This window comes from Patagioenas fasciata, chromosome 3, assembly GCF_037038585.1.
Source record: "Patagioenas fasciata isolate bPatFas1 chromosome 3, bPatFas1.hap1, whole genome shotgun sequence".
NCBI lineage: Eukaryota > Metazoa > Chordata > Aves > Columbiformes > Columbidae > Patagioenas > Patagioenas fasciata.
This window is the reverse complement of record NC_092522.1, coordinates 43,052,844-43,069,138: the sequence shown is the minus strand read 5'-3', so window position 1 is coordinate 43,069,138 and position 16,295 is coordinate 43,052,844. Positions and strand designations below refer to the sequence as shown.

Genomic DNA, 16,295 nt, shown 5'->3' with positions numbered 1-16,295 from the left:
ATTCCATCAGTTAACACTATACTATGCAGAATACATTTTACTCAGCAGGTGACAGTCAAGAATTTCTACTCTTTCTACAGGAAGCATTATGGAAAGTGTTTAGAAAAATAAAAGTAGTAATAATAATAATAAATGGTAGGGCTTTTGTGTTGAACAAGGGGCTGGGGAATGGCATCTTTCACTTTTAGGTGCCCAAACTGAGACTGTAGGATACGAGTGCTTCATGCTGGGTGACTGCCACAGTTGGTCACAAATGTATTTTGTAACTAGTGATACGTCTGCGCAAATATGCTTTGGGAATTAGTTCAGGAGATGGATTTCCAAACTAAGCTTCCATCTATTTTCCAACCCAGCACTAAGATACAGCAGTTAAGGTAGTTTTGGATAATTAAATATACTGTTTTAATTACAAGAGAAGACCATTGTTGAGGGTTAAAATTGTGGGGGTGACAATCAAACCCTGGCAGATGTACTGATAACCTCTTCTCCCCCCAACTTCCCCTTTTTGCCCCTCCCTCTCCCCCCTTCCCACTCAGGACAGGCGATCCAGAGGGAAAGAAGGACAGAGAGAAGAGAGTTGGAAAAAATTAAAGATGTTTTACTAATGCTACTAGTAAGAATAGAGAAAATAATACAAAATATACAAAACCAATCTTGAAAGTCTCAGCAACTGCAGAGCCAACACCCAAAGTCCTGGATTGGACTCTGTAGCCAACCGGAGCTGGATTCAGTCTCTCACTGGCCTCAGTTCGCAGGGACAACCAGCAAGGTCCTCTCCTAATGTCGGCCATGAGCAGAAGGGAAAAAGGGAAAAGGGACGAGATCCTCGTGATCTCCCACTTTTATATGAAGTATTCACATGAATGGAATGTTATACACTGTTGGTCAGTTTCTTGGTCACCGGTTTCTTGTTGCCCCTCTCCTGAGATGTCCATCTGTGCTTATCAATAAGTTTGCATTCCATTGCTATGTTTACCAAAACATGTGTCTGGTTCTCCAGGAAAATGTAGCTAATATGAAGGCTTTAGCTGACAGGCAAAATTCACTAAAAGAGAAACTCGTTTTTTAACAAAACCAGGACAACCATTAATCTCCTTTGGGCTTGTCAAACCAGCACATCCTCTAGTAAGCCATCCTTGCACGTATAAAGTTCATAACTTACTCCTTGAACGGTGCACCCAGCAGAGACCATTTGTCTTATAAAATGAAATGTATGCCTCCAAATAATGAAGAAAATGAGATGTTTAGTTTTAATGAAAATTGCAAATATTTACATTAAAGTTAGATAGTATATGACTATTTAGCCTCTACAGCTTTAGATTCATTTCCTCTGTGGAAAATACGATATGAAAGTGAGCACATTTTCAGTTTTTATTTTGACACAGAAACTGATACTCCGGCTCACTGGCCCCTATGATCTGGAAGTCTGTTTCCAAGGGTGATAAGTACTGGATGCATCATAGTGTAATATGAAACTCCGGTAATGACTAATTATCCAGAGATATGCACTGAAGGAAACTTCTTCATATGTCAGTGACAAAGGGGTGTGTCAGGTACTGAAGTGTGAGAGTCAGTGTTACTTATCCAGTTATGATCTTTGCTGACACAAGTGTGAATAATATTTTAATTATTCATTTAAATGTCTTATCTCCTTCTGCGTCTTATGAATCTGCTGGTCTTACTGACCTCTACTTTGACAGTGAGTCTTGCACTTTTAATTTTGCCTTGGATAATGTGTTAGTGAAAAAATAATTTATTTTATCAAGTTAGATAGGTGTCTCTTCAATTTTATTGGCAGTGTCTGCTTTCTTACTTGAGAGAAAGAAAATATGGCATGAGTTTACTAAGCCAGGCTCACTCAAGTTCATGATCTTATATGAATTTATGCCAAATGAGGTCTTAGTCCACTGTTTTTTATTTGTTTGGTTTGGTTTGTTCTTGTTGTTTTGTTTGGTTTTGTTGGTTGATTTTGTTTTGTTTTTTCCCCTCTCTCTGACTACTGCTTAGTAAAAAGTGGATATATTGGTTTGTCCTCAGTTTCCAAAGTTGCTTTTAGTGAGCAGCCAAAGTTAATTTGGAAACCATGAATTTCCTAACTCTTCCTTCCACAGTGTTTCCTTTTGTATGTTGTACTCTAACCGTTACCCGGTGAGTTCTCTAAGCCAAGGTATTTACAGAGCTTTCCATAATGCCTTTTATTTTGTCTAAAGAGTTTCATCTTCTTATATTGCTCATAAGCAGTGTGAATATCTTTCTTAGCAGAGATATTTGCATCACCCCTAGCAGTGCCTTTGTTCTTTGCTAAAAATGGATTATTTAATCCATTTCTGTTCATTCATCTCCCTAGACAAGTTTTCAAAGAGCATACTTTACCCTTCCACATATCAGAATTACCTCTAAGCTCATTTACTTCCATTTTTTCAATGAATCCCACAAAGGATCTTCAGCTTTCAGAAAGTTTCTGTCAGTCATGAGTTGACTTCCAGTGTAGGGGAGTTAGCTCTGCAATGAATGTGTTTGAAAATCCCAGCCTGCCCATGGCATTTTAAGGGAAAAAATTTATCACCATCTCTTCATAAGCAGGAGTTGAAAAGCATTCTGACTGCACAAAGATATACCTTAATAAGCTTGTATTTTAAAAAGCAAAATGTCCTTTCAATAAATGGCCTCAGTCTTTGCTCTGGATCAGGTAGACAGTTAAAGCAATCCTTTCCTGCCAGCAGTCCATCAGTTTTATTTGGATTGAACTTCTGTCAGCTTTCTAACACCACTTCTGCAACCTCAAATCTTAATCTTGTGATTATTTCCTCTGCCACGAATATTGTAAGCTTTCAAAATGTCTCCAGCTGCTTGTTTACATTAGTATTCTCAGGAAAAAAGAATCCAAATTAACTGAAGGTGTGAATCCAAAGTATATTTGGTAAACTGGAGTAAATCTGCATTATTTTGGAAGGTAAATCAGTAAAATGACATTAAAGTTCCTTCTGTAGTGATGAGTGTGTCCACACAGTGTTCTAATACAGTCTAAATTACACACTTCAGAAATTTAATTGGGATCAAGTTCCTTGTGTGCCTGTGTGGACACAATCCCTACCACAGCAGGGAAGTGTTCTACACTGCACTGATTTGCACTGGAGCCCACAGTGCACCCCTGCATAGTTCGTAGCTGATACCACTTGGCTCAAGTGAGGTGGATGTAACATGGAGCATGATCAGCTTTTTGTCAATATGTAAAGTTACGTTGTCATCATCACCATTGCCATTACTACAGCAGCATGCATAGTCTTATGGAAATTGGAGTCCTGTTATACTATATAATACATGAAAACAAATTAGTTGGCTTCTGTACAGGGCATAGAGTCTAAAGAGCTGCTGGCAGGGCTGGGTGGGCTGTGGGCTGCAGTGGCATCAGGTGTCCCAAGGTCCAGCCTGCTGCTTTGCCCAAGAATTCTGTCTGTCCAGAGTCTGCAGAGGAGAGCCAGGTGTCTGAATTGCCTCGAAAAGTAAAATGTGAGAATTTCTAAACTCCTGTGCTAGATCACAGGACCAAATCAGCATCAGCTGGCATCATCAGAGCAATGCTAGCCACCCAAGTGGAATTATTTTGCACAAATCCTTCTCACAAGAAAGCCACACTGTACATGGTTGTGTCATATTGAAGCCTACATCTGGTTAAAATGTCCTTCTCTTCCCAGTTAAATGCTCTGGGAATTACCTGAGGCTTATTGCCTTTTTGATCCCCTTCAAAATTCAGTCAAGTCCGACAGGGTTTGTAAATGATTTTCTAGCCTGCCATGCATTGATTTTTCTCTCCTTGGGGAAAAACAGAAAACCCCATGAAGTTGTGAGAAATAGTTCATTGCTTTTTCATACATTTTGCCAGATGCAGGCCTAAAATATAAAGGAAAATGCATGTTCCTCTATATGAATGCAATCTCAAAGGTTATAACTGTCAAACTAGAATACACTTCCAAGGTTTTGAAAAGGCCAGGTACCTCCAACAATGTTTTTTCCTTAAGAAAATGCCAGCTATGGGTTTGGTTGGGTCAAGAAGTCGTTTGTATTACACTATCAGCTTTGTAAAAGGAGCAGCAAATGCTGGAGAAGCATTTAGTGGTAAAATGGATAATGGCTCTGTCAGTCAACTTTGAAAATGGCTTTTACGAAATGCATTTTCACCTGAGGTGAGTTCAATGAGACCATATGTATGAGCAGAGTGAGTGGAACAGCTGCCTGTATTTAAGACTGAGCTCAAGCACAGGAGTAAACTTTTCAGTGTGTTTGCCAACAATTATATTTTCAATTGTTGCACATAGTATAAGATTTCGTTTAAATAATTTCAAAGTGAAGCTAAGACATACAGAAGATCTTGATTCATTCAGGGACAACTTCATAAAAGTATTAGTGATGGACAGTGTGAAAGCTGAAATACTTGAATCCTCTCAAACCATTGAAATGTTGCTAGAAAAGGGAAAAATTTATGCTTTTTACTTTGCTTTTAGCCAACACATTTTGATTATGTTTTCTATGAAGAAAGCAGACTCTTAAAAAGGAAGGAACCAGGTTATGAACTGCAATCTTTAGGCCAGAGTGAAAGGGAAGGACAAGGAAGTGGTACAGAAACTTCTGAGTTGTAATTTTGTATCTGGTCAATTAAAATCTCCTAGTGTTTTTCCTTTATTAAAAACTAATCTATTTGGAACTGCTTTGCACTTGCTATAAGCTAAAAGAATACATACTGGTGGTGCACGCAGTACACACATGACCAGCTGATGTATGGCAGCTTCATGCCCAGCAGTAATTTGTTCATGTGTCTGAGACATCTGATACAAACGCAAGGAACTTTCATGCTGAAATGACTGTGTGAGTGTATATATATGTGTTCACTCTTTATTCCCTGACTACTTGGGATAAAATAATGTAATCACTTTTTAAGTTCAGTGTTGCATCATATATACTGATACCAGTGTAATGGAGCTAAAGCTTCTTAAAACTTAGGAGGATTTAGAATTAGTGGTCTTAACTGTGACACTTCAGCAAAGTAAGAAGAGCTACTATCACCACAGACTATTTATATACCTATCTTAAGTCACAATTTTTCTGCCAAAGCAAATAACATTAAAGTAGCCTCATTAATTGTTATATCCATCCCTTCTTTGAGATGGTGCTCCAGTTGACCTGCTCTGTTTAAAGTGCTCATTTTACAAAATGGAAACCGTGGGACAGCATGATTAATATTAACGTTATCCCTCAGCAGTGCAGAATGCACAAGGGTTGGAACAAAACAGCTGCAACAAAGGCTGAATGTTGAATTGTCTCTCAAAATAAAACATTATGCAAAACAAAAGTACTTGATGTTTCTGTTCCAGAAAAGCTTAGCCTTTTTAATCAAAGTCTATACAAACTTCAGCATTCTTGTCTAAAAATCCTGTAGTATTAAAACAGCCTTCATTGTTTTCTCTGCCTAATGGTTAATGCAGCTGTAGTTGGTATGATTGTCTCCATCTCATTGCAAACAGCAATATTTTCATTGGTCACCATTTGGATTATGTTTTAAGAGGTGATAAAAATTTAAAACAGCTAGTGCATAGCTTCTTACTCCTCACCAAATTCACATTTAATACTAATTAACTTAACAGTGGCTGCTTACACCCAAACATTGCACAAGTATTCATTTTCTAATCAGAGACTTATGAATGAGACACAATTCAGTGTGAACGATTTGGTGACTGAACTTAATTTTAGAACAGAAATTGCTGTATAGCTCATTGATTTAATTGGAGGTTTTGGAGCTTTCTTGCAGGCTGAATTGTTTCAACAGATGAGATAGTGAGAGAGGTCTGATTGTGACCCTGCTTAATGCAGACTGAGTTTGGGACAACTTTGTGAAGTCAGTGGCATTAAACTTGTAATAATGAGTGAAGATTAAAAATTATAAAACTGTTGAGATCAATGAGGTCAAAACTGAGATCCTACAGAAACAGTAACCTGATAAATACTTTAACTTATTCTTGACTGCTTGTGTTGATGAGTTTGGGGTTGTTTTAGCTTACTCTTGTCATTTTTCCCACAGAGCTGCTCAGAAATTGAACCTGTCTTCCAAAAAGAAGAAGCACAGGCCTTCTGCATCATCTGTTCCTGAATCTCCTCTCTTCTCTACCAGCTTCAGCAGTATCCTTCAGACTTCTCCACCCCCTGCACCACCATGTTTGTTGAGGGCAGTCAGCAAAGTGAAAGACACCCCTGGTTTGGGCAAGGTAGGCCTTGCGAGTATCACTAAAACACTTGTTTTCTTCAAGGGAATATTTTATCCTTGTGCAAAATATTAAGGGAATTGGAAAACCATGTCTTTTCTTGGTTGGCTTTACTGCAATTGGTCTTTGAGTACACGTACAAAGGTCTAACAATGTAAGTTACTTAATGCAAGTAAACTTCTGATGAAGTTCAAGTTGACGTGAAGACTCACAGACCTAATTGTGCAGCAGTAATACATTGCAAGGCCCAGCTGCACTAAACGCCCCTGCATTAGGACCATTGTGCTACTAGGCGGTGACAATGTCGGTTCTGCTGGGGTTTCTGGAGCAGTTGGTGTCTGGGACTGTCTTTATACTGTGTAGCAGTAGCTTGCTGTGGCATATTCTGGGTTCCTGATCCCCGTGCTGTCCAGACTGGTGTCTTGGCTGGACAGACTGTAATTTGCTTCTGACTCATGTTTCCTGGCTTTCTTCCAGTACAGTCAGGACAAGGCTGGACCATGTACCTGAACAAAGCCTGTGCTGATAATGATGAATTGCTCCTTTTTCCTTCTGTCATGTTATTTCTTCCCATTCGCCAAAATCATACCCTCTTAAAATGCTGTTTAGATGCATACTTATAGTGGAAAATGGTTGAGGTGATGGAGGAGGTGGCTATATAGTTTGCTGTGGCTTTGTTGTTTGTCTGAGTGGCCCTTCTTTTTTTCCTGTCACAAATGGAGAGCCTGGGATGTTACATCTGGGAATACATGCGTGCAGTTGCTGAGGACAGCAGTTTGCTTTAATCAAGGTAGTTTCTTATGCAAGCATCTGTGTGTGTGGCTTTTCCATATTCATTGAATACTAAGCAGTGACAATGAATTTGGTGAAACCTTTGTGTTTAAAAGAGAAATTGTAATGTATGATGTAAGAATGCTGAGCATAGGATGGGCTTCAGAATTTTTATTGCTGACTTTGGATACTCACTTTCTTAATATTGTGCGGTTCCAGGTTTGATTTTTTGTTTGTTTGTTTATTTCAAGGAACAATGCTATTGCTTTCATGGATTGTTTAATGCCTGTTTGAAAATGAATTTTCTCCACATAGGGTTCCCTTTCTTTCTTGTGGCCTGGTAGGTGGGAAGAAATGTACAGATCTGTCATGATCTTACAAAAGTTAGCAGTGATGCATACTCTGACTTTAGTGGGAGGAGCAGTAAACTTGAACCTGTTCGAAGTTGTAAGAAGCTGCTATGGAAAATATTTACAACAGAAGCCATCCTCTCAGGATTCTTACTTTTCTGTGCTGGTGACAGGTTATATCTGGAAAAAAAAAAAAAAATCCATTGCGAAATAATGAACGGTGTGATCATTAAAAGAAGGGACTAATTTGCCTTGTTGAAGTGTGTGGGCACTTCTCCTGACCATTGGTTTTCACCACTCTCATGAAAAGGGTCTATACGCAGAGACACAAACATACCTCTGTCCAAACATTGCAAGTTTGGTCTGTGCCTTTCTTGCTCCTCTAATCATTGGTTTCTAGTGGATAGGGCTTTGGAAACAGTTTTGAGATATGCGCAAACAGATGTATGATTTGCTTCTTCATCAACACCATGTAGCAAAACAGGCTCCAGGCTTTCCAGCTGTGTAAGAAAAACTGAAATGTTGCAGTCCAGCTGATGAAGGAGGATATTTCTTTTCGATTTAGACTTACCATCTCTTAGCTATAAGAGTATATAAGAAAAAGCTAAGAGGTTTTTTTTTTTTAAATCTTTTAACACATGCTTCTCCGAAAGTAGTAAACCAATTTATGTTAATTCATATCGTCAAAATGGATTATTTTTTTCTCTACATTTCCATTAGCAAAAATATATCTAGCCTGCAGTTTATGGAATTCAGTTTCATCTTTCACCTCTTTGGATTCTTCTCTGTACCTTGAGATTTTGCTCAATTGGCACTGGCCAAGCTGGTTCCGATCAGCTGATCTCAGGAACTGAGACGCAGTCTCCCACAGCCTCCTCACAGCTAAATTGAGGAAGTGTGGTCTGGATGATCAGGTAGTGAGGTGGGCTGTGAACAGGCTGAAGGAAAGAAGCCAGAGAGTTGTGGTCAATGGGGCAGAGTCCAGTTGGAGGCCTGTATCTAGTGGAGTGCCTCAAGGGTCAGTACTGGGATCAGTACTATTCAATATATTCATCAATGACTTGGATGAGGGAATAGAGTGCACTGTCAGCAAGTCTGCTGATGACACCAAGCTGGAAGGAGTGGCTGACACGCCAGAAGGCTGTGCTGCCATCCAGCGAGACCTCGACAGGCTGGAGAGTTGGGCGGGGAAGAATTTAATGAAATATAACAAGGGCAGGAACAACCCCAGGTTCCAGCATAAATTGGGAAATGACCTGTTAGAGAGCAGTGTATGGGAGAGGGACCTGGGGGTCCTGGTGGGCAGCAGGATGACCATGAGCCAGCACTGTGCCCTTGTGGCCAGGAAGGCCAATGGCATCCTGGGGTGTATTACAAGGGGGGTGGTTAGTAGGTCAAGAGAGGTTCTCCTTCCCCTCTACTTTGCCCTGGTGAGACTGCATCTGGAATATTGTGTCTGGTTCTGGGCCCCTCCGTTCCAGAAGGACAGGGAACTGCTGGAGAGAGTCCAGCACAGGGCAACAAAGATGATGAAGGGAGTGGAGCATCTCCCGTATGAGGAAAGGCTGAGGGAGCTGGGGCTCTGTAGCTTGGAGAAGAGGAGACTGAGGGGTGACCTTATTAATGTTTACAGATATATAAAGGGTGAGTGTCACGAGGATGGAGCCAGGCTCTTCTCAGTGACAACCAATGGTAAGACAAGGGGTAATGGGTACAAACTGGAACACAGTTCCACTTACATTTGAGAAGAAAATTCTTCACAGTGAAGGTGACAGAACCCTGGAACAGGCTGCCCAGGGGAGTTGTGGAGTCTCCTTCTCTGGAGACATTCAAAACCCGCCTGGACACATTCCTGTGTAACCTCATCTGGGTGTTCCTGCTCCAGCAGGGGGATTGGACTGGATGATCTTTTGAGGTCCCTTCCAATCCCTAACATTCTGTGATTCTGTGATTCTTCAGGGAGTCGCCTTATAATTATGACCTGAAGCTTGTATACTTTCATCAAAGTTTCCCATCAGTTTACCTCTGTAGCACAATTTTAATTTTAATATATCACAAATAGGTGTGAGACGTACTAAGGAAATAATTGCAGGACAACAGTGTAATTTATCTATCAGACTGAGAAAACTTCAGACCAAGTAACTGAATTTCCAGCTTGTATACTTTTAATTTTTATTGTTGTTACTTGTATATGTTTTGTTCACTTTGTTTGGCATATGTTTTGATAGGAGCATGCTAAAAACTACATTACTTTTCTTAGCATATTCTCTCATATAGTGTTTTCTCTAAGAGTATAAATGTATGAAATGTGGAGGAAGCAGGTTCGGGGAAGCTCAACCTTCCTTTCAGTCATTTAGGTTTTTTTCTGGTATGTGTTTAAATCGCATTTTACCAGCAATCCCAGTGCTGTAAAACTCTGTTTCGCTTTGGGTTTCAGCATGCTGGGTGATTTCTAACATGACAGTTTGTTACTGGAAAGCCTCGTTCACCAGAACTGGGAGGCTGGCCGATGCCAAGGACTCTGGATTTCTGAGAGCCCCGGGGACAGCTGCACACAGCTGTCCTGGGATGGGCTGCTTGAAAATTGGGCACTTTGTTGTAGGGCTGGGAGCCCTGGCACACACAAAGGGGGTTGCTGGCTTGGTGGCAGCCTGAGAGCTGTCAGTTTGCCGGGGTACATGGGTACCTGAGACACTGCAGGATAGGAAGCAGGTACTTCAAGGCTTTGACTTTGGGCTTAGATGTCATTTCACAGTTTTTCTGAAAAGAACTTGCTACCAAGCAGTTGTCTTTTTATATTTTCACTTCTACCTGAAATTTCAAATATTCTACTTCTTGTTGCAAAATTTATGGCAATGATTTATTTAAAATTCTAAAGTTTCTCAGCTGTCATGTACAGGCATATAATTTTTGTGAATTAAACTAGGAATAATTGACTATCAGCAACATATTTAAAAGTTAATTAGCAGCTCAGTATGAACATGGGTACAACTGAAGAGTCTAAACTGACAAAGAATTAGAGAGTATATATTCAGGTTGCGTGTTTCACACCTTTTCTTACAAAAGGCATTGCAAATCAAACTGTACCAGCCTGGAATTTGGAAGTAGTAGTATTTGAAAGCTAAAGTTCAGCTTCACAGAAGGAGTAAGATGATATTAATAATGAAATGTTGGGACTGCATAATTACCATTTTACTTCGATGTTAGACACACTATTGACCCTAGCAGAAATACAGCAGTGTCAAAGTGAAATAAAGTATTAAAGGATCATATTCTTTGTTGCACTCTTCCCAAAAGTTCTCCGTGAAAACAAAAGGGTTGTGACCATTTTGTAAGTATATCAACAGTGGTGCTTGTATGGTTCATAACATACACATGTGCTTCAGGTTTGCATTTGCTGGTAGAGTGGTACCTTCACAGCTGTTTCTTTAGAGCAGAATTTTCTTTTGGGCTGAGCAATGGTCCTGCTTCATAAACTACCAGAGCTTAAGCATCACTCACTTTTTCTTCTCTCTCTGCTGTCTTTGAATCATTGTATTCTGAGAGTGGCAGATTGCTTTCCCTGGGTTTACACACGGAGAGAGTGCCACTGTCCTAGCTGACTATATGCACAGTTTCCCCAGGTCCTATTATTTTCTGGAACATACTCCTTAACTCTATTTTGTCCTTTCTGTAAATGAGCCAAGTAACAGAGCAAAAAGGCATTCCCTGTAGAAATAATGAATTATTCCATTGCCTGCACTACTTGAAGGGCATTCTTGTAAGGTTTGCTTAGATTTGCTCCCCAAACTGCTTCCCTTCTTCTTCCCCCTGCCCCTCCCTTTCCATTTTCTGTCAAAGAAAACCAAACTAAACCAATACATTTGTTGAAAATCTGAAATGTTCTTTCTGTGAAAGATGTTGTTTTGCTGAATCCCACATTATGCATGAAAAACAGCTTGAATGAAAAATTTTCAGGCAGCCTTAATAAATAGGTTCTTTTCAGGTGGCACGGGGTTTAGGATGAATGGATGTGGTCTCTCTTATTTATTATTTTTCTGTGCGTGGTCTTATAAAACTCTATCACTGAGACGTATTTGTTATGTTTCAGCAGAGATTAGATTACTTTTTCTTATATCTATATTTTTGTGTGTGTGTGTGAATTTTCCTTCTTACTCCACCAGGTCCTTTCAGCTAGGAATTAATTGTCTCATTCATTCCTCAGTTTAAGGGAATTTCTTTGTCCTACAGTACCAGGGTTTGTTCTATTTATTTATTTATTTATTTATTTTCCTCCCCGTTGTTCTTTCTGTCCTTGCTTTTCCACTTTTGCTGTTTCTTTTTTTTATGTACCCCTGCCAAAAGTAACCGCGAAGAAAGCCCTACTGCTCAAGCAGTTCAGGTTTCTGAGTAGATTTGGTATTATCTTCTGAGGAGGGACAGAAGGGAATACTGATGCTTTGGGTTTGCAGACTTCTAATGTCTCAGCTATCTACTGCCTTAAAATAGTTTATTGGGCTTTTCACTTAGTAGGGCTGTTTTGGTATTTAAAGGGTGGCTGCAAAGATGGAGACTCCCTTTTTACAAGGAGTCACATGGGAAAGATGAGGGGTAATGAGTACAAGTTTCTCCTGGGGAGATTCTGATTGAGTACAAGAGGGAAATTGTTCACAATGGGAATACCCAGCCATTGGAATACTCTCCCTGGGGAAGTGGTGGATTCCCAAACACTGGACACTTTTAAGATTCAGCTGGACAGGGTGCTGAGCCATCTTGTCTGGACTGTGCCTTGCCAAGGAAGGCTGGACCAGATGATCCTTGTGGCCCCTTCCAACCTGGTATTCTATGAATTTATCATTATTGCACTGGCCTTGACAGAATTTAATCCAAGTCATAACAGTGCAATACATGTGTTAATAATGAGTAAGTATTCTATTGGCTATAGCCTGTATGATTCATGATTTGAACAGTCTTTGTCAAAAGATGTTTTCAATAGCTGTGTCAACCCTTTGTATCAGTGCAGTGGAAAGTAAAGAGACACTTTTAGACTTACGTGATTTGCAAAGCTGATTTGAAGGGAACAAAATTGCGCATCCAAAAGACACAGGAAACCCCTCTTTCTACTCTCAGAATTTGCATTTTGACTAGCTGATTGGTAGATGTGAGGATTTTTTTTGGCAACATTATGGCATACATTAAGCAGTTGTTCATGAAAACCTGTGTCAAGGTCAGCAAAAAACCAAGCACAACTTACAAAATATGTTCTGTATTTCACTTCACTGCCATCCATCCTGAAGGCTTTTCAGAGAGAATCAGAAAAGGTTCTCTTTCTTTTGTAAAGCAGAGGTTCTCTCTCTTTCATCACTCAGGCTTATAGGGGGAAAAAGTTAATGGTTAGATGACAAATGTGATTTAAAACCCTTTATCACAGAAAACAATTTCTGAGGCGAAAGCTAGTTTTGCCCAAAGTTACCATGGTTACTGAAATGGGGAAAAAAGAAGGACAATCCCTTGAGGCATTTAAAGGAGACATATGTGTTCATCTTTGTTGTCAACATGATTGTTGTACAAATTAAATAGTTAGTTCCACTTGGAATTAAATCCAGGTGGCCTTTTGCCCTCTGGACAGAGTTTCTCAAATTTTCCTGAGATTTTCCTCACCAAATGTACTGTTTGGACCTACCAGAGGCTGTCGTACTTTTTGGCTAGTTTTCTGCTAGGCGGGCATTTCTGGGAGGTGTTTTAATACCTCAAGCTGCTTTAAGAAAAAGGTGAAATTAATAGAAATTAGAAGAATTGCTATAAACAGCAATCTCTTACCTCCCTCTGTCATATTTTCTATGCATGTTTAATTTGTCTTTCTCTAAGCTTATCCTGAATGTGGATGTACCAACCCAGTCATGCTTGGAGTCTGGTAGGTTGCATTCTGGTTAGCTGTGAGGTTTAAAGAAAGATGTATTTTAAAGACACTTCTATGCAGTCATGTTTCCACGATTTAGAGAATGGCCATAATTGCTGTTTTTTCTTTCTGTAAGTGCAGAAGCTGCTACTCCATAGGTGCTAGGAACACATATCAACCAAGTCTGCTAAGGGAAAAACTGGCCCACTGCCTAAACTTTACACTACGTAAGATCTCTCTTATCTCTGTGGAAAAGCAAGGCTGCATTTCTGCCATATCATCTAGCCAAGCCCTTCAGGAGGGGAAGATTAGGTTTTGCCCCCAACAGTTTAAGGGCAGCGGGTCCATTTTGGCCCACGTGGAAGCTGTCAAAAGCTTAGGAAGTGGCTCCAAAGTTCCTGGCCTGACAATCTGTCGTTCAAGAAAATGGGATTCCTAAGGTCAGTTGGCAAGGAGCAGACCCCAGAGAGAGGAGGTTGTGGCAAGTGCATGCTCACGTCAGCGTTTCCTGGAGCACTGCAGATGCAGGCAGGTAAATGGAGGTGAGCATCAAGGAACAGGCTTGCATCTGAAATGGGAAAATTGAAGGCAGGATACCATTGCTGTCCTTGATCTGACTCCACAAAATAGAGCGATTTTGCTGGATGGCATTAGGAGTGCTCCACCAATCTGGGCACCGTGTGGTCAAACTTGATACTAATTTCTCTGTTAACTCCTTTGCCTCTACTGATTTTCCATAAAATAAAGCCATCTTTCAAACTAATAGTAGATATCTTCCTTTTCACTGGTATCAAAACAGTGAAGTTTATCTAGAGAGTAATGTACAGCCCTTAAATTAAACTCCTGACTTTGGAGAAAACACATCTCTTTCCATATGTCCTAGAGAAAGACTTGTACCCTAATCTGTGCACCAACTATTGGTGATAGCAAATATGGATAAGAGACTGTTGCTCAGTAAATTCCTTTTTTTGCTTTAAAGAATACAAAAAATGGTACTCTTCCTCCCTTTAGTTACATCTTCCTATGTGTATTCACAAATGGTACTGATGAGTGAGCTTAAGAGGTGCATGGAGGAGATTTCCAGGTGGAATTGAAATGGACAGACAAATTATGAAAAAGGCTGCGCCTCACTTCAGTAACATTTCTTATTTCTGTGTTAGAAGAATCAGTCCTTTCTGTGTTTCTTTTATTGTGCATTTCACCTAGGGAAAGAGCTGTAAAACCCAGTTTTATATTGCTTATCGTGATCTGTTTTGATGAATTTTCCTGAAAACACTGAGCATCAAAAGAAAACTAGATGTCAGTATAGCAGCCACATTTTAAAATATTTTAAACATTGAAATGATGAAATTTGAATGAAAATTACCATGTTTTTCTAGAATATAAAACTAATTGGTTTTAACACTTTCATTTCCTCTCTTTTTTTGATCCACTTTTTTTCTGAGCCATTGTATTTTTATTTCCTTTGCTTTTCAGTTTTGGTTGTACTACTGGTTGGTATGTGGGGGCATTAGGATAGTTCTAGTTAATCACTTCCACTTCATTTCCAAGACTTTCAGTAGTACTTATTGAAATGTCCCCTTTTTCCCTGCCCTCTCCCTGATGCCTCTCACCCCATTAAATTAATTTTTTAATCCATGGAGAAGAGGCTAATATAAATCAGGAAAGTCAAGATGAAAGAAGCTGAAAATTACAAGGGTGTTTCCCAGACAATGCTGAAGAAGGAATTTAAATGTTGAATAGTTTGCTAAACCTGAGATCATGGTAAGTTTTCTGAGATCTTGTGCAAATTGCAGGTGCTGTACTTTAAGCACTCAGCTGTAGGCCTTATTACTTTTTTTTTTTTTTTCCCTTTAAAACTTCCTAAAGCTCTTCTTGTCCCAGCCTTTTCGTTTGGTGTTTGACTCCTCTCAGCATGTGTCCGGGAGCAGAGCTCAGCAGCGCGGGTGGGACAGTGGCACGGCGGGAAGCTCCGCTGTAGCACTGCTGTAACATCAGGGGCTGATGATTTGGCAGAGCCTCCTGATTCAGCTACAAGATTATTCTGCTTTCCATGATCCTAAACGTCTGAGCTTTACCTCATTTCTCTGGTACAACGTTGACTTAAACAGATCACCAGCTCAGTTGAGAAAGAGCCTATTGTGAGCTGTATTTCAATACTGAAAGTACTATTAGATACATCTCTTCTCATATGCCATCTCCCTCTCTTTTGCCTTTTCTTTTAGGAATCAAATCTGTTTGGGGAATAATTCTCTGGAGACATTTATCCTTTTTTCATGCTTTTATGAGAAGCCTGTATCCTCATACTCCAAGTCATTATCTCCCCATCTTTTTCCTCACTTCTTTAGTGCCACACTTATTGCACTTCCTTAGGCTACAATTCATGTTGCTAGCTTAAGTGAACTGACCGCTATCCTTCTGATCTGGGCAGGTCAGATGAATTCTTCCCATGGAGGAATGAAGTGCTGTAATACCTATGTTAGGATGGGCTGACTTGCCTACCAGATGTTCCTTTCTTTTTCAGTTGATTACAGAGGAAACTGAGACAGCTGCCTTAGAATGAGATATCTGTGTTTTGGCTGGTTCAAGTAAGGTGAAATTAATCTTTCTCTGAATAGAAACACAATCTCTGCTTGTGTTCTGCTCTGAACCTTTAACAAAAAACTGGCTGATGGGAGATACAGTAATAAGATGCTTGCAGAAAGTTCTAGGTACTTCCATCTCTTTTCCAGATGAAAGTCTGAATCCTCTGTTTTCCAGTCTGAGAAATATCAGAAGCTCACCATTTGGCACCCAAATCTGGTTGAGCACACTTGCATGCAATCAAGCATGTTGCATAAAGCAGCAAGACCTTCAAGGAGAGGGGCCACCAGGGTTTTCACACTTGGCCTTATGCAAACCAAAGGAAAGTTGAACTGTTCTTTATTGAGTTAAGGACCGGAGATGTTCAACTGTAGTTGATGGATCTGTAAAACTGATCACAATGTGCACACCAATTAGATGAGAGTCTCTGGCCCTCAGATGCCCAGATTCTTAATGCTC

The 16,295-nt window shown here is 40.0% G+C and overlaps 1 protein-coding gene across 1 annotated transcript in view; it reads left to right on the top strand.

The window, feature by feature from the left end:
• KIF26B (kinesin family member 26B) overlaps positions 1–16,295 on the top strand; it is a 301,610-nt gene that overhangs the window by 182,870 nt on the left and 102,445 nt on the right. The window contains exon 5 of the mRNA XM_065834763.2: positions 6,074–6,257. Within this exon, the coding sequence (XP_065690835.1) occupies positions 6,074–6,257 (184 nt within the window). The remainder of the gene's footprint in view (positions 1–6,073; positions 6,258–16,295) is intronic.